Source organism: Microtus pennsylvanicus, chromosome 5 (assembly GCF_037038515.1).
Source record: "Microtus pennsylvanicus isolate mMicPen1 chromosome 5, mMicPen1.hap1, whole genome shotgun sequence".
Lineage (NCBI taxonomy): Eukaryota > Metazoa > Chordata > Mammalia > Rodentia > Cricetidae > Microtus > Microtus pennsylvanicus.
Window position 1 is genome coordinate 62,150,597 of NC_134583.1, and position 25,225 is coordinate 62,175,821.

Here is a 25,225-nt window from a genome sequence, read left to right on the forward strand (position 1 = left end):
AGGGGCATGTAAATGCCACGAGTGTGGAGATCAGAGGGCAATTTATGGCACTTGGTTCTCTTCCACCATGTAGATTCTGGAGATTGGAGACTGAACTCGGGTCTTTTTTTTTTTTTTTTTTGGTTTTTTGAGACAGGGTCTCTCTGTAGCTTGGGAGTCTATTCTGGAACTAGCTCCTGTAGACCAGGCTAGCCTTGAACTCACAGAGATCTGCCTGTACTGTCTCTGCCTCCCAAGTGCTGGGACTAAAGGTGTCTGCCACAACTGCAGGTCATTTATCCATCTTTAAGATGCTAAACGTTAAGAGCTAATTCAAAGGCGGCTGGGTGGTGATGGTGCAGGCCTTTAATCCCAGCACTCAGGAGGCAGAGGTAGGTGGATCTCTGTGAGTTTGAGGCCAGCCTGGTCTACAAGAGCTAGTTCCAGGACAGCCTCTAAAGCTACAGAGAAATCCTGTCTCGAAAAACCGAAAAAAAAAAGGGAGCTAATTCAAAGGCACATGTAATTTAGCATCAATACTCATCATATCTGACTAATTTATGGGCCAGAGATTGACATCAAATGTCTTCCTTTATCATCACTCTTTTAAGAAAAAATATTCTGCCTGTTCTGGACTCACTCTGTAGACCAGGCTGGCCTCGAACTGACAGAGATCCGCCTGCCTCTGCCTTCCGAGTGCTGGGATTAAAAGCATGTGCCACCACCGCTGGGTAAGCAGTGTATTCTTAACCAATGAACCACTGAGACATTGCTCTAGCCCTTGCTCTCATTTTGTGAAACAGTTTCTCACTTAACTTGGACTTTACTGATTGGCTAGGGCCAGTGAGTCCAGGGGATCTGCTGGTGTCTGACTGCACAGTGGTATGCATTGCATGTGCATGCTGCCATGCTCCTATTTTACACGGCTGCTGTGGTGTGCACTCAAGTCTTAGTGCTTGCGCAAGTGCTTTACTCAACTGAGCCTTTGCTCCAGCCCAACAGTCACACATTTTTTAACCATTAGCTGATCACATGTTTTAACAATCAACTAGTTAAGTGCTATGAATTCAGAACTAAGCCAGAACTTCCGAAATAGTGAAAAATGCTTTCTTTTTTTTTTTGTTTTTGTTTTAAATATTTATTTATTTATTATGTATACAATATTCTGTCTGTGTGTATGTCTGCAGGCCAGAAGAGGGCACCAGACCTCATTACAGATGGTCGTGAGCCACCATGTGGTTGCTGGGAATTGAACCCAGGACCTTTGGAAGAGCAGGCAATACTCTTAACCTCTGAGCCATCTCTCCAGCCCCTGAAAAATGCTTTCAATCATAATATTTAACAACATGTACAGAATTTGTGTTAAGTAATACAATCCCTAGGATTTCCTGCTTAAAAGAAAATGAGTGGAAATCATTGTCAAATTCCCTAGAGTTATCTACTGGGAAAAGGCCAGTTGGCTTCATCTGTAAAAAGGCATTAAGCATAAAACAACAGGCAGTAGATCTGTTTGTTCACATTCATAGATAGCTTTATTCAGCTTCTAGAAAAATATATACAACAATCAGAACCATGGTTCTCTTAAATATTTTTAAATTAAAAGTATACAAGTGAGAGAAAGTTTCCACAGTCAGAACATCAATACTGTGTAATGAAGTAGACAGGAACGTCTGCAAGTCTAGGAATTAAGAACTGAGTAGGAGCAGCTTGTGGCTGCCAAGTGGTCAGCGCTGATCACATCTAAAAGATTTGAAAACAAAATACTACATGCCTGCCTCTGAGTAAAATAGCCGAATGCTGGGCACATACCAACAGGCATTCGTCAAACCAAAACTTGCCACTTCAACTGGTATTCATTTAAATTTTTAAGTATTAGGATTACCTGTCAGTCATTGTTCAACTGGTAGCAGACGCAACAAAACTCAGGGGTTTAAGAAGCTTGTTAATGCCATCTGCTTCAGATTAATTTCTGCTTTTCCAACATTCTTTGGAATGTCTGTGCAAAGCATTTTTACTTAAACAGACCTTGGAGTTCCAAGTAGTTTGAAAGCTGAGTATGGAAGCTATAGGAACAGCCTTAGTTTTGTTCCAATTCTGTCCTTTGCCCCACACTATAGGTACTGTAGCCTACCCCATTTACATGGATCCCTCCACTGGTTCCAGGGCTTTTCCTGGAAATCAGATAATCAGTGCACCAACCAAAGGCCAGTTTAATCATGAGATAAACACTGCCAGCCACCTCGCTTCCTGCTTTTGCCGATTAAGCAAAGCAATGAGGCAGATACCCTTAGCAACATCAAGCTTTTGAAATTGCGCTTATGTGTCTGAATGGGAGGTGGGAGAGAAAACAAGCAGATCAGAACTGGAGGTCTCGTTAAGAGTAAGAGGAGAGAGATGGGTATTTTGTTCTTTGTTCATCTATTTCCTGCTTTGTTTTCTTGATGCAACTAAATATCTCCTTAAATAGTGCTTTGTATTCTGGAGGTGTAGTGGTGGGGGAAGTGGTGGGCTCTGGGGTGACAGGGGTGGGTTCCCAGCCACTGGCTCCAGCCTCACACGGGGTCACCAGTCCTGTCAGGTCCCTGGCCAGCAGCCTAGAGGTCTGGACGGCCTTGTGTGACAGTGAGTCCTGCTCCTGCTGGCACTTCTTCAGTAGCTCTTCATACTTCACTTTCAGGGCACTGTACTGAGTGTCCACTTCATGCAGAAGGGAGATGCCCCTCTGCTTCACAGCCTTAGCTCTCCTGATGCAAGTCTCCTCGTGGCCCTTCACAATGTCACCCCCTGCCATGCTGCTGAGCACTGTCTCACTGCTGCTGCGCTTGAGCGGTTTCCTTTGTGCTTCTGGAGCGGCTAGGAACATCTCCTCCAGCAGGCTCTGGCTGGGCTCCTTGAAAGTGACAAACAAAGAGTCGGACACCAGCTTCTCAACCCCATTCACAAAAGGGTGCTCTGCCTGCAGCATCTGCCGCATCTCGGCCACCTCAGCCTCCAACTCCAGTGCCCGGGCTCGGAAGGCACCTGTGGCACCCAGCTGCTGCTCCAGCTCACTGTTCTCTTTCAGTACCACCTTATACTCTGCCTCCACGCTCACTCGCTTCTTCCTCTCTAGGCTCAGCTGGGCCTGCAACATCGTCACTGTCTTTTTCAGGTGCTTGTTTTCTTCTTCTTCGGGGCTTTGTTGGTTTTCCAAGGAAGTGATCTTCTCAGCAAACACGTGGTCATATACAAAGTGTCTATGAGGAAACATGGAAATATTTAAAGGTCAACTTATGGTGCGAAGGAGGCTGCTGGGGTTTTTCAACTAAATTTTTGTTTGTTTTGTTTTTTTGAGACAGGGTTTCTCTGTGTAACAGCCATAGGTGTCCTGGAACTAGCTCTGTAGACCAGACTGGTCTCAAACTCACAGAGATTTACCTGCTTCTGCCTCCCGAGTGCTGGGATTAAAAGTGTGCGCCACCACCGCCCAGCTCAACCAAATCTTTTAAAGGAGCAGTGACACCAATTTTTAGCCCATTCAATATTACAAACAGTGGCTAAAATGAAGCTATATAAGACTGGAAAATTCTTGAAAGCAGGGCTGGAGAGATGGCTCAGAGGTTAAGAGCACTGACTGCTCTTCCAGAGGTCCTGAGTTCAATTCCCAGCAACCACATGGTGGCTTACAGCCATCTATAATGAGACCTAGCGCCCCCTTCTGGCTTGCAGGCACACGTGGAAGGAATGTTATACACATAATATATAATAAGTAAATATTTTAAAAAAAATTGTTGAAAGCAAACACAGTTTTTGTGACTGATTTTCCCTCCCAATAGTAAAAGTAGGGTAGAAAACTCACTGGCAGATCAGAAGAATGATAGTGGCTTACTAGGAAATATAATGGACCAGAGAGTCTCATCTCTAGCTGCAGATCACGACCAGTGGGTGGTCTTAAAAACCTGGAGCTCACACCATTGATCCTCATTGGTCTGCTATCTGGACCTACAGGGTTTTAAATGTTCTCCATAATGTCAGACCAAGGTTATGGAACATGATGTTTGGACTTTTAACTTAGGATACACATCAGAACCACCAGAACAGCTTTAGGTTCATGCCAAGAAATTCTGACCTGAGAGAGACTTAGTATCCGTCTTTGGAAAACATTCATAGTGCTGGTGCACACACGTAATCTCAGCTCTTGGGAAGTGGAGGCAGGCGGATCAGCAGTTTGCGGCCAGATGGACTATATGAGACCTTATTTCAAACCCCTCAAATCTCCATAGGTAATGTTGACACAAAGTAAAGGACGAGAAACCTTAGCCGCCTCTCCTACTCAGGCTCAGACAGCTTGTGTATTTATTTCTTGGCTGTGGAGCATCTGAATTTATGAAAGGTCATAAACTCAAACTCATAACTACAAATTATATAGGCATTTCTTTAGGTGAAAATACTTGTTTGCCTTAATTTTTGTGCTATCAAAAACTTTTTTTTTGGTGACAGGTCTCTCTCTGTAGTGCTGGCTGTCCCAGAACTCGCTATGTTCTGTCCTGGAATTCACAGGGCATGCCCCTGCTTCCTGAGTGCTGGGAGTAGAGACATGCACCATCACACCCAGCGTCTAAAATTTCCATTTTTCTTTCATTCTAATGTGAAATATATCCCCCAAATCTGTACTGTAGCAGAAGTATTGCTAATTTTAAACTATTTTTTTATTATTATTTTTTCATGTTTTAAAAATTATTATTTAATATATATAGATCTTTAGTTTTTAAACTAATATTTAACAAATTAAAATGAAAAGAATGACTGATACCCATAAGCTTTCACTGTTATGTTTAAGTTCAGTGGCTTTGGGTTTAGCAGGCAAAGGGCACATCCTGAAATGGAGCTTTTCATCTCCTGTAATCCAGAATGTGTCACGCCATGGGATGTCCCCAGCTTGCAAACCCACAGAAAGGTAGGCTCTTACTGGCGGAGGTCATACAGCTCTTTCAGATAGGAGAAGCTGGGTGCTGGCTTCTCCTGGTCACATGTCTTCTGCCTCTCTCTTTCTTGGCTGGAAGATTTCAGCTCCTTCACTTGGTTCTGGAGGTGATCAATGTTGTTTTGTAGGCATTCAATTGTTTCCGTCAGGCTGTAAATAAGACACAAGCTGGTTGCTGCTTGTCACATTAAATTAAGATCAAAACCAACCAAAGAGGATTAGGTGTGAGCCACTCAAACTTGGCTTTCTTAATTGGAAAAGACTTACAGTTAATCCTCAGTCCCCTAAAATAATGAACCCTTATCCTATACGGCTCAATCCCTCTACAGACACATTCTTCTTCAAATTATACTAAATAACTCCTTTGTAGATTTCCCTCAGTAACAGATTTTACCTTAGGATTTTCTGTTGCGAGGCTTTGCTCTCAGCCACAAGCTTCTGGTTGGTCTCTTCCAGTTCTCTTGCTGTGACATCTAACTGCTCGTAAACTTTTGCATGCTGCTCATTCATTTGCCGCAGGAGCTCCACCTGTTTGGTCAGGTACTGTGAAAGAGTGACAGCAGGTCACACACACAGATAAGATGGCCCGCGTGCTTCAACACGCATTGTTGGGTTGTCGGGCTCACCAATACAGGGCTTCCACTTGTGGGCTCAGCATGCTCCTGGCATGGTGATGTTTGCCCAGTCCAGAGGCTCCCATAGCCTTGATGGTCTGCAGGCCCTCTTGGGGCCAGCCACTGCAGCCCTCTAGTGCCATTCCTCATCCTAGCATTCAGGACAGTAGTTAGAGGAGTTTTATACCAGAATGAGGGACAGAGACCAAATGTGAACTTTATATTATACCACAGTGTCATTGGTTTATTTAATGAAAAAGAGAAATTAAATTCCAATAAAAACTACCTGTTTTAATAAGAAACAGGCACAAGCTATCCTTGATGTGCTTAGCTCCATTACTGTTTGACAATACTCCTACATACACAAGGTTAGTCTGATTTTACAAAACATATGCTTAACATTCAAAAGCAAAACCTAAAGTGAAATATGATAATCCCACAATAAGAAAAGTTTGGGAAAACACAATAAAAATGTAAACAAAATATGTCTAATAGGGGCTGAAGAGATGGATTGGTGGTCAAGAGAACTTGTTCTTGCAGAGAACATGGGTTCGGTTCCCAGCACCCACTCAGCACCTAGGGACCCTGGTCTTGCTGACCTCTGCAGGTATCAGGAATACATACAGTGCCTGATATATTCAGTGCCATATATATTCAGGCATAAGATTCACACATATAAAAAATAATAAATATTTAGCCAGGCGATGGTGGCGCACGCCTTTAATCCCAGCACTCGGGAGGCAGAGGCAGGCGGATCTCTGTGAGTTCGAGACCAGCCTGGTCTACAGAGCTAGTTCCAGGACAGGCTCCAAAGCCACAGAAAAACCCTGTCTCGAAAAACCAAAACCAATAAATAAATAAATAATAATAATAATAAATATTTAGAGAACAGAAAAGTTTTAAAAAATGTTTAACTGAAAGGAAAAGAAAGAAAAGCTTAATGTGAAAAAATTTTTTGATGGCTTTCACTTGGGAAAAAAAAATCAGTCTTTTTTTCCTGGGTGAGATGTTTCAAACACTAGTGAAAATACATTAATTTTACCAGATATTTTAATAGATATCAAATCCTTGTTATTTCTACTCTATAAGAATGCCATCTCCACCATCTTTCTCAACTTACTTACCAGGTTATTTATTTTGATCCTACTAAGACTGCTTTCTGAAGACCAAGGCTAAAGGGAATAAGCACAATCTTAATGCCGGAGTTAGGTCACCTGGATTCCCTCCCTACTCAGTTCCACTCAACATACTGAAGTATAGCAGATATTCCAAACTGAACATTCCTACTGGATATGACCCGAAGAGGGAAAAAAAGAGGTTTTAAATATAATCCTATGGTAGCAGACTTGACTTTAAAAACCCTTCCTAGCCGGGCGGTGGTCGTGCACACCTTTAATTCCAGCACTTGGGAGTCAAAGACAGGCAGATCTCTATGAGTTTGAGGCCAGCCTGGTCTACAAGAGCTAGTTCCAGGACAGGCACCAGAGCTACAGAGAAACCCTGTCTTGAAAAAACAAAAACCAATCTCACATTCTTAGTGTCTACCAGGCTTCACCATTTCCCCAGCAATGTGTTAGCTATGGAGTCTCTGGGTTTTTTAATTTTTATTTATTTATTTTTGGTTTTTCAAGACTGGGTTTTATGGAGCCAGTCCTGGAACTTGCTCTGTAGACCAGGCTGCCCTTGAACTCACAGAGATCCGCCTGCCTCTGCCTCCCAAGTACTGGGATTAAAGGCGGGTGCTTTTTTTTTGTATCTCTTTTATTTTGTATGGGGCCAGAGAGATTGTTCAGCAGTTATGAGCACTGGCTGCTCTTCCAAATGACCTGGTGTTCAATTTCTAGTACCCATATGCCTGCTCACAACTGTCTGTAACTCCAGTCTGATGCCCTCTTCTGGCATCTCTGGGCACTGCATACATGTGGTGCACAGATAAACCCATACACATAAAAAAGATTTTTTAAAAACTTACTTTTATTATGTTTAATTGTGTGTGTGTGTGTGTGTGTGCAAACACATACCATATGGACACACAGATGCAGGATTTGTGGAGGCCAGAGGTGTCAGATTCCTCCTAGAGCCAGAGTTATAGTCAGCTGTAAGTTGCCTGATGTGGGAGCTGGGAGCCAAACTCCAGCCCTCTGCCAGGGCATCATACGCTGTTAAACTCTCAACAGCTGAGCCCTCTCCATGCTACTTCTGGATGGTTCCATCTAACCCAGCAGCTCTTCACCTGGGGCTCACAGACAGCCTTTAGAAAGGGTCTGTGAACACTGATGGGGAAGACAGCTATTTGAAAAGTTCTAACTGAAAACTGGAAGGCATTTCCTTTAATTATGAATGAAAGTCACAAACCACAGCAGTACCAGGGGCATTTGCCACCAATAGAAATCACAAGTATTTCATATCATACTGTAGGGTTTACAGAAATGTTGACATTTTCTTAGATATGTCACTATTTGAAATTATTATTTGAAATTACGATAGTTCTCAGAATGCCTATATATTCTGTATTAGTATATCATGAATTTGTTTCTACAATATTTTCTGGTTACCTAAATATGACATTTCATTTATAATTCAGTGTTTAGTTGAGATGGTGAAGTCTGGCTATGTAGGTTGGCCTTAAACTGACAATCCTCCTGCCTCAGCCCCTAAATGCTGAGATTCTGAGACTGAACCACTTTTGGTGCTATAGTGCATTTGAAAAGGCTCACCACAGACTTTGACAGACAGCTCACAGGATCTGTGGCATAAACGTGGCCAAGCACTTTAGTTATCCTTAGGCCTCATTTTCAGTGTAAGCTCTTTGCAACCTGCGCCGGGGCTGAAGCTGTTTAGCAATTAGCACCTGCCACTCTTGCGACCCAGCTTTAGTTCCCAGCACCCATGTGGTGGCTCACAACTGTCTAGGCCCTCCGGCACCCTCTCCTGACCTCTGCAGGCAAAGCATCCATACACACGAAATGCTTTGCCAGAGTACTTGCGCTCATCCACAGCAGCACCAAGGACCCGCATTCCTCTCAAGACAACACAGCAATCAACTCAACCGCTTGACTCTTCCTGTCCCTCTCTTTCTGGGATATTGTTCTCTAGCTAGCTCATTTCTTTTTTTTTTTTTCTTGAGACAGGGTTTCTCTGTGGTTTTGGAGCCTGGCCTGGAACTAGCTCTTGTAGACCAGGCTGGTCTCGAACTCACAGAGATCCACCTGCCTCTGCCTCCCAAATGCTGGGATTAAAGGCGTGCGCCACCACCGCCCGGCCGCTAGCTCATTTCTTACATATTTAGTAAGAATTACAATTTATTAACTAAATATTCGTTTCTAGACCTCTGTTTACAATAGCTGTGTTCAGTACCACAATTCAGAGTACACATGTCAATTAAAAAAGTCTAATTTGAAAGCTTCTGTGATGGGTTTGGCTCTAGACCTGGGAAAAGCCTATTAACCACCAATTCCCATTTTGACTCTCTATTCTCATGACCCCAGCATCACTCAGGCTCAGAAACCTGAAGGGGAAATATTTATAATACATACCACATATTGCACAGAGCCCAAGTTAAGCCTTTTTTTAAAAAAAATTGACAACTTAGGCTTGTGACCAACATACAAGAAATAAATCAACACGCAGATAAGTACAAAATGGCTACTAAAACCTACAAAAAGCCAGGCGATGGTGGCGCACGCCTTTAATCCCAGCACTCGGGAGGCAGAGGCAGGTGGATCTCTGTGAGTTCAAGACCAGCCTGGTCTACAGAGCTAGTTCCAGGACAGGCTCCAAAGCCACAGAGAAACCCTGTCTCGAAAAACCAAAAAAAAAAAAAAAAAAAAACCCTACAAAAAGTGCCTCTTGTTCGCTATATGAAAATCTGTGATTAAAAACACAAAGAAGCCATTGAAGAACTTGTGATATCTTAGCCTTAGACGGTTTGGCTTTGAGGATAACCCAAGTACACCAAGAAGCTTGTTTTCATGTGGTAGGAGTTTAATTATATTAAGCACCAATAATCAGAAAAGCCATTCATTCTTCAAGACGCAGTCACAGACAACCAACAAGGGAGTCTCATTTGTTCAGCAACTGCAAAGAAAAACTACTGTCTCCCTAAGTAAGTGCCGTGTATGGCAGACACCAAACTATGAGCTGTTAGCCTAGATCTCTAAATTAGTTCTTTTTCTTCACTTCATACAGAAGGAAATAGGTTATCTTTCCCACTATTCACCTCAAAGTCCATACATACTTCTAATATTCTCATTTTCTCAATTGAGAATCTGGGACATTACTTCAGGTCTGACTGCCACATTGGGGGGACACGAGAGTGTCAGCAAAGTAGACAAAAATGCCAACAAGAACATCAGGCTTGGGAAGACACTTCACTTTGCAAACATGAGGACTTGAGTTCAATCCCCAGAACTCACGTTTAAAAAAGCCAGGAGCCAGGCATAGCGGGACACGCCTTTATTCCCAGCCCCAGGAGACATAAACAAGTGGATCTCTGTGAGTCCCTGCCAGCCAGGTCTACACAGGGAGTTCCAGACCAGTCAGTACTACATAGAGAGACCCTGTCTCAAAACAACAACAAAGGAAATTTAGCTGCCCAGCAGTGTGAGCGTTAACCTTTAATCAAAGACTACAGCAAAGTCTTTTAAATTTAATATAAAAATAATTTTTAGTTATAGTGAAGAAATAATTCCTATTAAATGCTGAAAGTCCATTTTTCCTGATTATAGTAATATGTTTCTGCCATAGGACATACAGGGGTGGAGAAGTAGGAATATGAAACTAAAGGTCACATATCATGACACTATTAAAAGCTAACCAAGTTGGTTTGTGTTTATTATGTGGAGTACATGTATGTGTGGAGGCCAGAGGCTGACATTAGGTGTCTCCCTTTTATTGTGACAGGGTCTCTCTCTGAATCTGGAGTTCACCCATAGCTCTACAGACAGGTAGTCAGGGACCCAGCTGTCTCTGCTCCCACTGCATCACAGACGTACGCCATCATGATTGGCTTTCACGTGGGTGGGTTCTGGGGATACAAACTCAGGTTTTTGTGTTGTATGGTAGTCACTTTACCAACACAGCCATTTCCCAGCCCTAGCTTGCCAAGTCTTTAAGATTTACTGTCCACTAAATAGACAGGATTTTTTTTTTCAGAATTAAGACTGTTGCCCTATAAATATTCTGAAATGAGTAGATAATGATGTAGTAATTACAGAAATCCAAAACATATTCTTATGATCTCATCATCCCCTCAGAGCACCCTGTACCAATGTAGTGCCAACATTCGTCACCATTCCATGACGGAGCAGACAGTCTAAGAGATGATTTACATGGCTGAACTCTCTATTTGCAAATCTAATCAAGGGCTGATGCCCAAAGTCTCTGAAGACAAAGGCCAGTGCTCCTTCCTTACCTTCAAAAATATTAACCAGTTACTGACTACGTGTGAAAGACCATGAATAAACATAGCAACAGTCACTATGGAAATTGAGAAAGTAGAAAAAAGTCAACTAAAAAATAAGTACAATATAAAATATAACATCAATAAATGTAGTAAAAATACAAAATGCTTTAAAATTCCCAGGGAATGGGGGCTGAAGAAATGGCTCAATGGACAAAGTGCTTCCTATACCGCATGCAGAAAAAGACAACCACATGCATTAAAAAAAAAAAGAATGAAAGAAAAACTTTAAAAATGTACTTATTTTTGAGACAAAGTCTCTCTCAACTATGTAGCCCTGGCTGGCCCGGCACTCACTATGCCAACCCCCCTTCTCCGTGTTTTAATTACTTATCTAATGAGGAGTCAGTAAACACTGCGCAAAGCTTAGCATTGAGGAGTTGTAATTCAGCGGTAGAATGTGTAATCAACATGTGCAATGCACAGCACCAAATGACGCTGAAGAAAAAAAACTACAGTTTGTTCAAGTTATTCCACTCCTGTGAAGGTCCAACTGAGGCTTATCTAGGCCTCCGGGTGACAGCGGGCTCCTGCGGATGGGTGGATAACACTTTCACACCTTATCTGAGTGTTGGCTGCAGGGGTATGTTTACTTCATAAAAATTTGCAGGGGCTGAGGCAGGGGGACTGCAAGTCTGAAACCCACCCAGATTACAGAACAAACAAGTTCCCAAACAAACAAGAATTTAAATTCTTTGAGTGGCACAGGAGTTTAAATACACTATAAAATCAGATACTGCATCAAAACAAAACAAAACAAAACTTCTTACCTAACTCTAAATTGGAATGATGCTTGATAGCTGGAGGGAGGGAGGTGCCACAAGGAACAAACAGTCCAGGGCGGCAGTGTGGGTGGCTCTCTTCATTGAGCGTGGGCGTGTGCAGGGGTCTTTGTATGTGCAGTTCTGCACTGCTTTTCTGTATACCTGACATACTGCATAACTCATTTTTGAAAGAAAAAAGCTTAAGAAGCTAAGTACAGCTTCATTTTGCTTTTCATACTGACAAATACTAGATTGGTTTCTTCTTCTTTTCTTTTTCTTTTTTTGTTTTTTTGAGACAGGGTTTCTCTGTGGCTTTGGAGCCTGTCCTGGAACTAGCTCTTGTAGACCAGGCTGGACTTGAACACACTGAGATCCACCTGCCTCTGCCTCAGATTTAAAGGCACGCAGGATATGACTGGTTCAACATTAAAGTGCCACCCATCGGGGAGGATGTAACTCGCTCACTGAGTCAATTACCTCAATTTCCTGTAGCTGCTCCTGATTGGTTGTGTACATCTGCTGAAGAGACTCCTCCAACTCTGTGTTCCGATCCAGCAGCGTCTTTCCAAGTTCAGCAGCAAGCTGGAGATCTAGCACAACAAATATCTTAGAATGCGGCAAGTATGAGCTCACGTCAACGTTTTACATAACCCAGCTCTTAAAATAAACAAAGCAAGTCCCAACACGTGCAAGTCAGATCCTAATGGAATGCAGAATGGCCTAGAAAGAAATGTGAGTGCTATTTAAAATTCAGTTGAATTGGGGTCTGCTAGCAGGTGAAGTATTCGCTCATGCACCCTAGTCAGACATGAAAGAAAGCAGTCTACTTAGAGAGAAAGATGTGGGCATTAGTTTGGGAATGATCATTTAGTACTATAGCTCTACAACAGCATTTGGTAACAGACTGATTCAAACCCCGACACTAAGATGGATCCTTGAGCCAAAGCACAGGCAGGTCTCTCAGCAGCCTCTAAAATTCCCATCAAGCTACTGGGAATGCAACTGACAAAGCAGTTTGTTGTTTGTTCCCCCCACTCAAGACAGGGTTTCTCTGTCTAGTCCAGGCTGTCCTGGAACTCACTAAGTAGACCAGGATGGACTCGAATTCACAGAGAACCACCTGCCTCCCAGCCATGTCTGACTTTTTTTTTTTTTTAAATTTATGTGTATGTGTGTGTGCCTATGAGAGTTTGTGCAGCAGTAAAGTTCAGAAGCAGGCACTGGATCCTCTGGAACTGAAGTTACAAGCAGCTGTGAGCTGCTTGGTATAGGTGCTAAGAACCTAATCCAGGTCCTCCACAAAAGCAATATATGTTCTTAATGGCTGACCCATCTCTCCAGCACCCCTAGCCTTAAAGCAACTAAATATTAATGCAAGAAATGGAGAGTACACAGCAAGACACTTGCTTCACAAGTCTGTCTTTTGCTCTCATTCCCCCTAACCGAATTTTCCATCACATCTTTTAAGCAAAGCAGCAATATGGTTTAATTCACATGTCCCTTAAACATAGAGCCAGGAGCCAGGTAGTGGTGGTGCATGCCTTTAATCCCAGCACTCAGGAGGCAGAGGCAGGCAGATCTCTGTGAGTTTGAGGCCATCCTGGTCTACAAGACCTAGTTCCAGCACAGCTAAGGCTGTTAAACAGAGAAACTTTGTCTAGAAGAAAAAAAAAAAACCAAAAAACATAAAGCCAGATAATTCTTTCTTTTGAATCAGGGCTTTACTCCATTGCTTTGGCTGTCCTGGGTAGTCACAGCAATTCTTCTGCCTCAGCTTCCCAAATACTAGGATTACAAATATGAGTCACCACATCTGGCTTCCTGCTTTAAAGCTTACTTGTTAACTATCTTCTTAGGCATATGTGCAAATAAGACAGGTTTTGTTTATATTATATTATAATCACAGGATTAAAAGCTTAGTAATAACATAAAACCAAACCAAACCAAAAACCAAAAGAAAAAAATGCTGGCAATGTAAATACCCTGTCAGAAGAGGTATTCTCAGGAGACACCTGTGCCCATTTCTCAAATAATTAAACTCTCCCCAGGAACCCTCCACCAGGGAAAAGGAAAGGCTGTTTCACACATTCTGACAACTTATGAGCCCACCCTTCAGGACAGATCTGAGCCGAGACAACGGTAGGCAGGACCACATCATGACCAGCATTGCTTAACTATATACCTCTTGTACTCTATTTCACCCGCATCTCATGCTCATACCACTCCCTTAAATGGACATGGTGTAGTCACTAGCCCCTCATTTGTGTTCCTCTTCCCAGTGCAGCCACACTGAAGAAATCTCTTGCTTTTCACTATTACCTGTTCCCACCATCACTTTTCTCTTTAGGGTGTACTGGAGATAGGTAGCTGGGCTTAGCCTGCAGGTGTTGCCAGAGCACAAGTTTTTCCTTTAAAAATTCCAACATTTACAGTCACACAAGTAACTGACAATGGCCCAGCCCTATGACAGTGGGAAATGTGACTTATCTGGGCAGGAGGGTACGAGGTCCAGTTCTGATTAACGTTTTCTAGGACAGTGATTTTAAACGCTTTCATTTTGGTTTTGTATTGTGTGTCTCTGTCTCTGTGCGGAGGTATGTGAAAGGAGTGTGGCTGCCCACAGAAGCCAGAGTTGGAATTACAGGCGGTTTAAGCTGTCTCATATGGTGCTGGGAACTAACTTTGACTCTCTGCAAGAGCAGTACACCCTCTTAACTCCTGAGCCATCTTTCTAGTGCCCAAATAGCGATTTTAAAGGTCCCTACAGCTAACTGTCTCATCTGGAGAAGTGACTATTTTGTTAATATCACAGTGTAACAATAAAACTTTCCAAACTAAGTTGCAATACACAAAGCATGTCTAGCAGGTATTGGTTTAGATGCCTTTAGATATCTGTTGCTACAAAATACTACCAGAAACAGGTGAAGGTCTTGCTTTGTTGACTTCCCTAGGCTATTAGAGAAGCTAGGCAGCACCTAACACTACCCAGATTCTGCTTTGACGATTGTATTCACAGACACTCACATATATATTCAGTAGTATTGGATTATGTTTTAGGCACCAGGGATTATAGGGAATTCAGATTTTTTAAAATGGGGAGAAAGCAGCATGATAAAATATATAATAGAGGCTGGGCAGTGGTAGGACTAAACTACAGACATCGAAGTAGGTGGAGAGACCAGGGAGGCTTGGCAGGATCATTCTGGCTGCCTGCTGTGCAAACACACTGAACGGGACAAAGACAAAGCACAGTGGTAAGACACAGTAATTGTCTAGGAGAAAGAATAGTGGCTTGGACCAGATACTGGAAATGGAGAAAAGGAACAGACTTAAACATGACTTGAAAGGAAAAGCTGTAAGGATTTGTTGATTAATTTGATACTGACTATAAGAGGGGAAAAGTTAAATTATGTAAGGAGGAATCTAATTTTAGCTATGGCTTGAAAGATGGGAAGTCATCATGGGAGAGCCAGGAAATAACTCATCATATTCTACAATCTGGCAAGTAGCCGGTAAAAAGAAAGCAAGAAAAGAGAATGAATTGAGTTGAAATGGAGAAGCTGGGAAAGAGCAATCATATTAAGACGTTACAGCCATGGCAGAGAAATTTTAAATTGTATTCTCTGTGTTGGCAAGTCACTTCAGCTACTAAAATACAAATAATGTATCATAAAAAAGTCCCACAAGATTCTAAGCTTAATTTTTAAAGGTTGACAAATAAGATTTAATATCAGTCTATTAAACATTTACGCATCACTACTGGCAGTAAAAGTCAACCTAGAATAAATGATAATAGAAAAACAACAACTTTGTTATATAGTAATGCCCACCAAACAACATAATTAGTATTGTGCTTGGTTGATTTTTTTCCTCACCAAGGAAAACAAAAACAAAACACCAAAAGCAACAAAACCCACTACACACAGCTCAAAACTACAGTCAGCAGGTTCTAACTCACATGTACATGTGCAAACATATATGCTTTTTTTCATACAATATTGCTTGATAATGTTTCTTTCCTTCCCCAGCTTCTCCCCAGGATTGGAAAGAAGGGGAAAGGAGGAAACATGGGGAGGGACAACTAACACAAAGGCCATTTGAAAAACCATATGGAAATCAACTGTAGAAGCTTTTATACACAAACACATACAGACACACATACAAATATATATATATATGTAAATAAGTATATACAAAAATAAAAGGCATCTAAATGAATTCACCAAATAATAGGGGAAACAATTCCCCAACTAGACATCTTATGCCATTAAGTAAAACTTCCAGTACAGAGCTTGGGTTGCATCTTGAGTCATGGCCAAAAAGGGGTTTCTCAGAAGCCCCCAAACCTCACAGCCTATTGGCTGCTCTCCACAACCTAATGGTAAGGCACTATTGCTGAAGATAGTTATGTCACTGAACCTGAAATAAGAGCTGGTGCTTGAGGGGCTGGAGAGATGGCTCAGTGGTTAAGAGCATTGCCTGCTCTTCCAAAGGTCCTGAGTTCAGTTCCCAGCAACCACATGGTGGCTCACAACCATCCGTAATGGGGTCTGGTGCCCTCTTCTGGCCTGCAGGCATACACACAGACAGAACACTGTATACATAATTAATAAATAAATTAAACATTTTTTTAAAAAAAGAGCTGGTGCTTGACTAGACCATCCACCCCTACTGACTCGTGTCCATGGTAACGGAAGGTACTTTGAACATTACTTATTATCATCTAGCTATAAACTCTGTGACCTACAACAATGACCTGTCTGCAAGATAAACTGGTACAATAGTGGCACAAATGTTAAGGGGATAGCCAGTTACTTTTTTAAAAAATTGGATTTAAGCCGGGCGGTGGTGGCGCACGCCTTTAATCCCAGCACTTGGGAGGCAGAGGCAGGCGGATCTCTGTGAGTTCGAGACCAGCCTGGTCTACAAGAGCTAGTTCCAGAACAGGCTCCAAAACCACAGAGAAACCCTGTCTCAAAAAAACCAAAAAAAAAAAAAATTGGATTTAAGGTCCATTTCATGAGCTGGAATCTATATCTGACACTGTTAAAGTGGCCAAGAGCCTGAGACTGGATGGGCCATGGACCTAACTAAGGGAAACTTGATGAAGGTCCCACTGTTGACCTGGCTGACCTCTGATTCACAACCCTCTTACTCATCCTGCCAAGCAGTCAAGATTATTAAAATGAAGCAGTATTGATAGATGCCAAAATATATTCTTTGATGATTTCAATTCTAACAATATTAAACGTATATATTACTATTACTACATTAAGGCTAATAAAGAAGCCAATCAAATGCTATCTTGTATTCATAAGCTAGAACCTTTACCAACAACTCAAAGCATTTAAGACTCATCAATTTTGATATGTTTTTATAGGATACCAAACCTAGTTTTTCAGATGAGACACCCTGAAGCACAAAACTATTAATATCATCAACAAACTATACATGGTGAATCACAGGCAAGGCAGAAACTACAGTCAGCAGGTTCTAACTCACATCACTAGGACTCTCAATCACCTACATCTACATAATGTTTTCTTCCCATTGCTAGAGCCTTGCACACACAAGGCAAGTGTCCTAAGTAACATCCCTAACCACCTCCCTTCCCTCTCTTCCCCTCACATAGAGTCTCATCACATAACTCAGGCTGGTCTTAAACTCGATCTTTCTGCCTTATATTGTCAGTGGTAGAACAACAGGCACGTGCCCCCATGCCTGGCTGTGAAGTAAGTTGTTTTTCTCCCTTCTTTGGTGCTGGGGCTCAAAAACCCAGTGCTCTGTACATTCTAAACAAGCACTCAACCACTGAACTAAATCCTCAACCCATGCCTGTACAGGCTGAAGAAAGTGATGTCCATACACTAAGGAGGAGATCACAAAACTCCCTAATATAAGACTTTTAATCACTTGCAAGTGACAGCAAGGAGAAATGAAGGGTATCTGTGGCCAGTTCGGCCAACTGCAAGAACATCCACACTCAGCCAAGTTACCATCTTTTTTCACAGAATGAAAAAGAATTAAAACTGGACATGGTGAAGGACACCTGTAATTCCAGCACTCTGGAGACAGAGACAGGAGGATTGCCACAAGTTTAAAGCTAGCCTTAGTCTACAAAGCAAGTTCCAGGCCAGCCAGGATTATGTGTGTACAAAGCAAGATCCCATTTCAAAAGCAAAACAAGAACAAAAAGAACAACATTCACTGTGCATGAGTGGCAATGTATGACTTTAATCCCAACATGGAGGCAGAAGCAGGTGGTGGATCTTGGTGAGTTTGAGGACAGACTGGTCTACATGTGTTCCAATCCAGCTAGGCCTACATAGTGAGGCTTGCTTCAAAATAAATAAGTAAATAAATAGAATAGAATAAAAAAGTATAGATCTCTGTGAGTTCAAGACAGCCTGGTCTACCTAGTGAGTTTGAGGACAGACTGGTCTACATGTGTTCCAATCCAGCTGGGCCTACATGGTGAGGCTTGCCCCAAAATAAGTAAATAAATAGAATAAAAAATTAAAAAGGGCAGAGCTCTTTGAGTTCAAGGCAGCCTGGTTTACCTAGTGAGTTCCAGGACAGACAGGACTATTTAGAGAGACCCTGTCTCAAAAAATCAAAACAACAACAAAAAAAAACCCAAACAAACAACAAAAAAAAACTACATATGGTTAACAGTGCAATAGTTCTTTTCTTTTCTTTGTTCATTTGTTTTTTGATACAGGGTTTCTCTGTGTAACAGTCTTGGTTGTCCTGGAACTCAGACCTCCCGAGTACTAGGATTAAACTAGGATTAAAGGCATTGCCACCGCCGCCCAACACAATAATCATTTTCTACTCAAAGCATATGTACTGTATGTGTACAGCCCACATAGAAACCATCACACTATGAAAGACATCAGGAGGCTGGAAGATGGCTTCAGTGGTTTAAAGCACATGCTGCTCTTGTTGGGGACCCAGATTCAATTCCCAGGACCCACACTGTGGCCGGTAGCCATCCATAATTCCATTCCAGGGAATCCAAATACCTCTTCTGGCCTCCAGAGGCACTAGGCACACACATAGTGCATATACATGCAAGCAAAACATCCATACATAGAAAATAAAATAAATAAATCTAAAACACACAAATAACAAAAACAAAACTGAAAACACCCCAGCAAAGATATAGCATGAAAGATCAGCATCTCCTAAAAAGTCCCTAAGCCTTTCCTCTGGCCTGCTGTAGAGCAGCAATACCTCATTGGGATGGCCAGAAACTTAACCAACTCTTGAGCTGACACAGATACATAAAACCAGTATGTATGTATGTATGTATCTATGTATGTATGTATATCATAAAGTAGTAAGCAAAACTGTCTAAGGGAACAAAAAGGACTAACTGGGGGAGGGGACCAAAGGGTAGATAGGAGATATGGAGGGAATATTCTCATCATGCATTATATACTTATATGAGGCTGTCTGTATATAGCACAGCACCATATGCAATGAATATACATAATGGAATATATATAAAACAGAAAATAAAAATCCATTCTCACTAGGTGGTGGTGATGATGCCTTTAATCCCAGCACTCGGGAGGCAGAGGCAGGTGGATCTCTGTGAGTTCGAGGCCAGCCTGGTCTACAAGAGCTAGTTCCAGGACAGCTAGGACTGTTACAAAGAGAAATCCTGTCTCAAAAAACCAAAAGCAAAACAAACAAAGCAAACAAAAAAACCAATTCTCACAAAATAAAGGCCAATTCTTACTAACTTCAAACAATCAAACAATCAAACTGAACTAAGCCAACTGAAGCCACAAAACCACCCGTGCTGAAATGTCTTCAGGATTGAAATGTCTTGATCCTTGAGGGCCTCGTGCTCTCCCATGCAGCTTTGCACTGTGTAAGCCAGTCAACAGCCAGCAGCAAGTTTCCTGCTTCAGCAGAGGTCAAATATAGCCTATGTTTGTTCCCCATCAGCCAACAGCAAATAACAAGAACTTGAGACTCGTCTTTATCTCAATCCTTAGTTTCAGTTAAACAGAGTCCCCACCAGGCTCAGCAACCTGAAGCTTCAGTCTTTTGAATATTTCATGAAATGTTTAAAATTCTAGTGAGTCAAAGCTTAACTACAAGAAAGCACCTGTGAAGTCACACTGTATAAAAGGGACATTACTTCATCTGATAGTGTAAAGACAACAGACTGCTTCAGTCTTTTAAAAAGCGTCATTTCCTGTTGTGTAGCATCTCGCCTCTATAACCAAAAAGAGCCAAAAGCTGGCAGGAAGCCCAAGAAACATTTCTAAGTAATTGGTAGAGGGAAACAGGAGAATGCTGAATGTCCTTTAATTTTATTTTTTAATTAAGGCACAAAAGGAAAGGAAACCATATAGTTCCAAGGCCTTGCACACCTGCTTATCTCGCTATTACAGTAAGGATTTCCATTGTCTTTTCTAAATCCTACCCAATTGGTCTGGCTTAGGCAGTCACTATAAATATCATAGATTTACAATGTATCGGTGCTCTATACGTTTGATATTTTTTCATTGATCAGTTTTGTCAGGCAAATTTTTTTCTTAATTCTGGGATCAAACCCAGAACCTCATACAATAAGCAAGTGCTCTACCACTGAGTTATTTCCTTGGCCCTAATATGCTCTGCTTTCACAGTGTAGGTTGCTAGCTCTAAATAGATATTCACTCAGCCCTGTACTTGGGCAAAAACATGAGCAATAGTACCTGAGTGATACTTTCTTACAGAATTTATTACATTCTTCTCATTTTACTTGTTTCCAAACAGGAACTAACAAAAAAAGTTGAGGATAGCATTTTATTAGTTGCAGTCTGCAACAGTAATTCAGTAACATGAAGGCTGAAAGCTTTTCCTGTTACAAAGTCAAGTGTGTCATCTGGTGACGTTTCTGTTGCCAACATTGCTATAATAGAGAACACACAGACACACACTACCTCAACATAAACATCAAAAAAAGGATGGTGTCAATTTTAATGACTCTCTAAACAGTGATTCAGTAATTAAGTGCACATTAGGAATCCAGAGATGAGCTCATACTGAAATTTAGAAAGATGCTCATCTTGCAATGGAATTTCAGGATTCCTTTCAACTACGACTTCATTTGGTGATCTATACACCGTAACTCTGAACACTTATTCTAAACCTTGTGTCGCTCCACAAATGACAACTGTCACAACAGCTGGTCTAAAGGAAAACCAGTCTTTGAAGCCTTTCCACCTTGTTCTTGGGGGCACATTTCAAAGCAAGCACCATCATTACCTACACAGAAGGCTCCTGCTGTCCCAGAAAGACCGTGCCCAGGGATTACTGTCAGTATTCTTAGCGTGCCAACTCAGTCCTCCAACAAAAGTCTACTCGTCAAAGCATTTCTGTGTCTCCTCAGCTCTACACGTAACAAGAGCAGAGTTGACGGAGGTTAGAATGTTTTCATTATTTTAATTTGAATAGAAAGGAAGGCTCTAACAAACACTGACACAGCCTACTTTGATAGTGGCATACATTTATAAACAAAAAAATGTAATAGTCCTAATGCTTTAGAAAATGTTAGGAAAACTAGACACGGTGATCTAACTGATTATTCAGCAGGCTTAGGCATGAAGTCTGTCATGAGTTTGAGGTCAGCCTGGATTACACACCGAAATCCTGTCTCAAAAAGTAAGTAAGAACTGGTAAGATGGATCAGTGGGTAAGAGCACCAGCCATTAAGCCTGATAACCTGAGTCAAATTCCCAGGACCTACACGGTGGAACGAGAACTGACGTCTTCTGACCTCCATATTCACACCATGGTATGTCCCACCCCGCGCTACAAAAAAAAAGTTAGGCTCTATGGCTTACACATTTGAGCTTAATGGGAGGTTGAGTGTGCTGGCTAGTTTTTTGTCAGTTTGACATAAGGTAGAGACATCAGAGTGGAGGAAGCCTCTCGGCCTCAGCATCAGCTCCTGACTCCAGGTTCCAGCCCTGCCTGAGTTCCTGTCCTGAATTCCTTTAGTGATGGGCTATAATTATCAAAGTGCAAGCCAAACAAACCCTCTCCTCCCTAACTTGCTTTTGGTCATGGTGTTTCAGCATAGCAATCATAACCATAACTAGGATTCTGAGGTAAAAGGACTGCCATGAGTTCAAAGCTAGCTTGGGCTACAGAGCAAGAACTTACCTTAAACAAGTCTCAAATTTTTTGTAGAGTGTTTTAGGCCATCTATTCAATACAAATCTACCTAAGTTAACAATTAAGATGATAAAAATCTGACGAGAGGGCTGGAGAGATGGCTCAGAGGTTAAGAGCATTGTCTGCTCTTCCAAAGGTCCTGAGTTCAATTCCCGGCAACCACATGGTGGCTCACAACCATCTGTAATGGGGTCTGATGCCCTCTTATGGCCTGCAGGCATATGCACAGACAGAATATTGTATACATAATAAATAAATATTAAAAAAAAAATCTGACGAGAGCTCCTTAATCTACTCAAAGAGACAGTGCTGGTCCCAAACTACTTAGCATCAAATGCTGAGTGTCTCCATTTACTAGCATCTCCAGATGCCTCTAATGAATGGATTCATGAACAGCACCCCATGAGGGGAGTCCTGCCTTCCTAACAGATAGCTGGCTAGGGCAGTGGGCTGCTGCCTACATGAATACCTAGTATAGAGAAAGCAATATGTTCTTGAGAAACAGTTGTAAACTCTGTTCCAAGTTTAGTTCTTGGCTGGCTGAGGGGTACATTGCTTGCCTAGCATGCATTGAGGCCCTGGGATCAACCCCAGCACACCAAATACACAAAGCTGTTTATAACATGCAAGTCAGCAAACTGAAGAAAATATGCTCAAAAGAGCAGCCACCATTTTTTCAGGGACACACTGACAAGTGAACAGTTGGGATTTCACATCTTCCATTTGTACTCTATATGACTATTTATGATAGAAGCTATGGCAAAGTCTATTGTGATAACAGACATAAAAGTCTTCGGAAAGCCAGGCGGTGGTGGTGCATGCCTCTCAGGAGGCAGAGGCAGGCGACTCTCTGTGAGTCTGAGGCCAGCCTGGGCCACAAGAGCTAGTTCCAGAACAGGCTCCAAAGCTACAGAGAAACCCTGTCTTGAAAAACAAAACAACAAAAGTCTTTGGAAAATATAGAAGACATTCCAAGTGGAATTTGACAGTAAGTTCAGAGGTTAGGATTTGTTAAACTTGAAGATGTGACAACTTCATTTTGATCAGAAGTTAAGAATCTCACACACAGCCCCAAATGTGCTTTGTGTACTGCTCAGCAGATCGAGATATTACAATTGGTTGTCCTGATAAGCTCCAGGGGAGGTGGGTTTGGTTGTTAGGTGGACTAGGGCTCTGGAGAGAGGAGAGCTGTGAAAACTGTAATGAGAGAGAGAGAGCGAGAGCGAGAGCGAGAGACAGAGAGAGAGAGAGAGAGAGAGAGAGAGAGAGAGAGGAGAGAGCTTCAGATCAATCAACAAAAATGAAATCAAACCTTTATTATAAAGTGTTAAATATGAAGTTAGATATGGGAGACCAGGCTGCCCTTGAAGATTTTGGATGTTTCTTAAATATGGCAAAGAAAAATATCTTGCTTGGATAACATGAATTGCTTTCATATAGTAAAATGTTAACTCGCATGGTGATTGCTTCAGTCCTGAACTATCAAAGTAGGTCATCAGTCCTTATGGGACAAATCTGAAATAGGCTAATGTATGACAAACGTGTCTTCTGGACACGGGGAAATGTGATGGCCAACAGGCTCTGTAACTGCTAGGTAGCTTCGATTATAAAAGGACAGATAGCCATTTGGGCTTAAGTCATTGCACATTAAGGGATCAAGACTGACAGAAATAAATAACAAATTACCACCTCTCCAAAGAGGTATTTGTTTTCTTGTTCTCTTTTCTAAGTATGGGTCATTCAAGTCCACATTTTCTTTTTTCTTTCAAATTCAGTTGAATTGTGTTTAATAGCCAACTCAGATATTTTCACTGCAAGTTTAGAGTGAAAAAAATTCTATAGAGTAGCACAAACAGGATGCTTGAAAGAATTCCTGAAGATCACTCTGCATGGTGGTTAAGAATGCTTGCTTTGAAGTCTGCAGTGAAAACCGTTTCCCCAACAGTATCTACTTGAGTCAGAGGTAACCTATGGCAACATTTGATGTTACTGGGAGAATAAAAGGGCCTATCAGTGTCCTTAAGCGCAAAATCTTGCTACGAATGTGAAAGAAAACGTGCCACTGGCTTCTGACTGAGGGCATTCTGAGACTGTTCTCTGGAGATGCCGCAATCAATCAAGAAAACCAAGGCAGGGATAATTTTTAATTGAAAACCCAAAATGCAAAAAAAAAAGAAAGAAAGAAAGAAAGAAAAAGAAAGAGAAAAAAGAAAGAAGGGCATGCTAGAACTCTTCTCAAATAATTTCACCTGGCACCCGATGAACGATGCCTAAGTAATAAAACAGTTTGACACCCAACTGAGTAAGTTGTAAACCGGGATGCTAAGGTCTCAACAGTGTCTACAGGCTCCTCATCCCGAGTGTGTGGGATCAGAATTACTCGCTCCTATATTCGGCTTTAGGGAGTCCACTTAACTCTTTTAGCATCTGCTTTCTGGAAAACGGGATAACAAAACGTTACTCTCACAGAGTGATGGCGCGGGTACCGTACCGCAGTACTGCCCCCCCACCACCTGCAGCGGCTTGCAGACTCTGCGGGCCATGAAAAGCGAGCGGATGAAGGCGGGCAGGGCAGCAGGACCCGGAGCCCAGTCAGCAGCCTGCTTCTAGAGCGGGACACGCTGGTTCACCCCTGCCCACCTCAGAGGTCCCCGAAGGAGACTGATCCGCTCATCCTCCGAGGAAGCGCTTTCTTAAAGCGCCGACCATCATCAGCCAGTGTTGCGCATCCGCAGGGCCGTGGGCCGCGCGCTCGCTCCCGGACGCCGGGATGGGCTGATCTGCCGCCAGGTGAGCGTGAGGAGCCCCCGGCTGCGCGTCCCAGACCACCACCCTAAGGAACTTTCTAGCACTTTCCACACCAGCCGCCTCCCGGGCCTCCCACCCCCCACCCCTGGCGACCTCGCCCTCACCTTGCTGGAGGTCCCGGTGGTCGTACCACGGCTCATCCTCTATCTCAAACTCCTCCACCAGGTTATCTGCCAGCATGTCGCCGGGGGCGTCCGGGGGCAGCGGGCTCTGCTGCCGCCGTGCCGTCTCGGCCGCTGCCCCGGGCTGTCCCCCGGCCCCTCCGCCCTCAGCCAGAGCCGCCCTCGGGCGGGACGCACCGGCCCCGCCGCAGCTCCTGCTGCCGGCCCGCGGCCACCCCGCGCCGCCCAACGGCCAGCGCCCTAGCGAGCGCACCCCGGGGTGGCGCCCGGAGCCGGCTCCTCACGCCCGCTGCCCGGCCCAACGTGGCACTTTGGCAGAGCCCTCCCAGGCC

General features: G+C 42.7%; 1 protein-coding gene across 2 annotated transcripts; it reads right to left on the minus strand.

Annotated features, from left to right (window-relative positions):
- Positions 1–1,381: 1,381 nt before the first annotated feature.
- On the minus strand, positions 1,382–25,225 carry Cdr2 (cerebellar degeneration related protein 2). Of its 2 annotated transcripts, none has more exons than XM_075972082.1 (5): positions 24,876–25,225; positions 12,259–12,387; positions 5,337–5,485; positions 4,928–5,092; positions 1,382–3,215 (listed from the first exon to the last, which is right to left on the minus strand). In XM_075972082.1, the coding sequence occupies exons 1-5, from the start codon at positions 24,909–24,911 to the stop codon at positions 2,354–2,356; spliced, it is 1,341 nt and encodes a 446-aa protein (XP_075828197.1). In that variant the 5' UTR covers positions 24,912–25,225; the 3' UTR covers positions 1,382–2,353. The 2 variants fall into 2 exon arrangements, with proteins under 2 accessions (XP_075828197.1, XP_075828198.1); XM_075972083.1 differs by having other exon boundaries at positions 1,399–3,215; positions 12,259–12,371; positions 24,876–25,160.

Excerpts from the sequence above, each read along its gene's own strand:
- Cdr2 (XM_075972083.1), bottom strand. The coding sequence starts at position 24,951 with ATGCTGGCAGATAACCTGGTGGAGGAGTTTGAGATAGAGGATGAGCCG. Across the intron at positions 12,372-24,875 it reads CCACCGGGACCTCCAGCAAG|ATCTCCAGCTTGCTGCTGAA; the intron begins GTGAGGGCGAGG and ends TTGTTGTGCTAG. Across the intron at positions 5,486-12,258 it reads AGCAGCTACAGGAAATTGAG|TACCTGACCAAACAGGTGGA; the intron begins GTAATTGACTCA and ends ACTCTTTCACAG.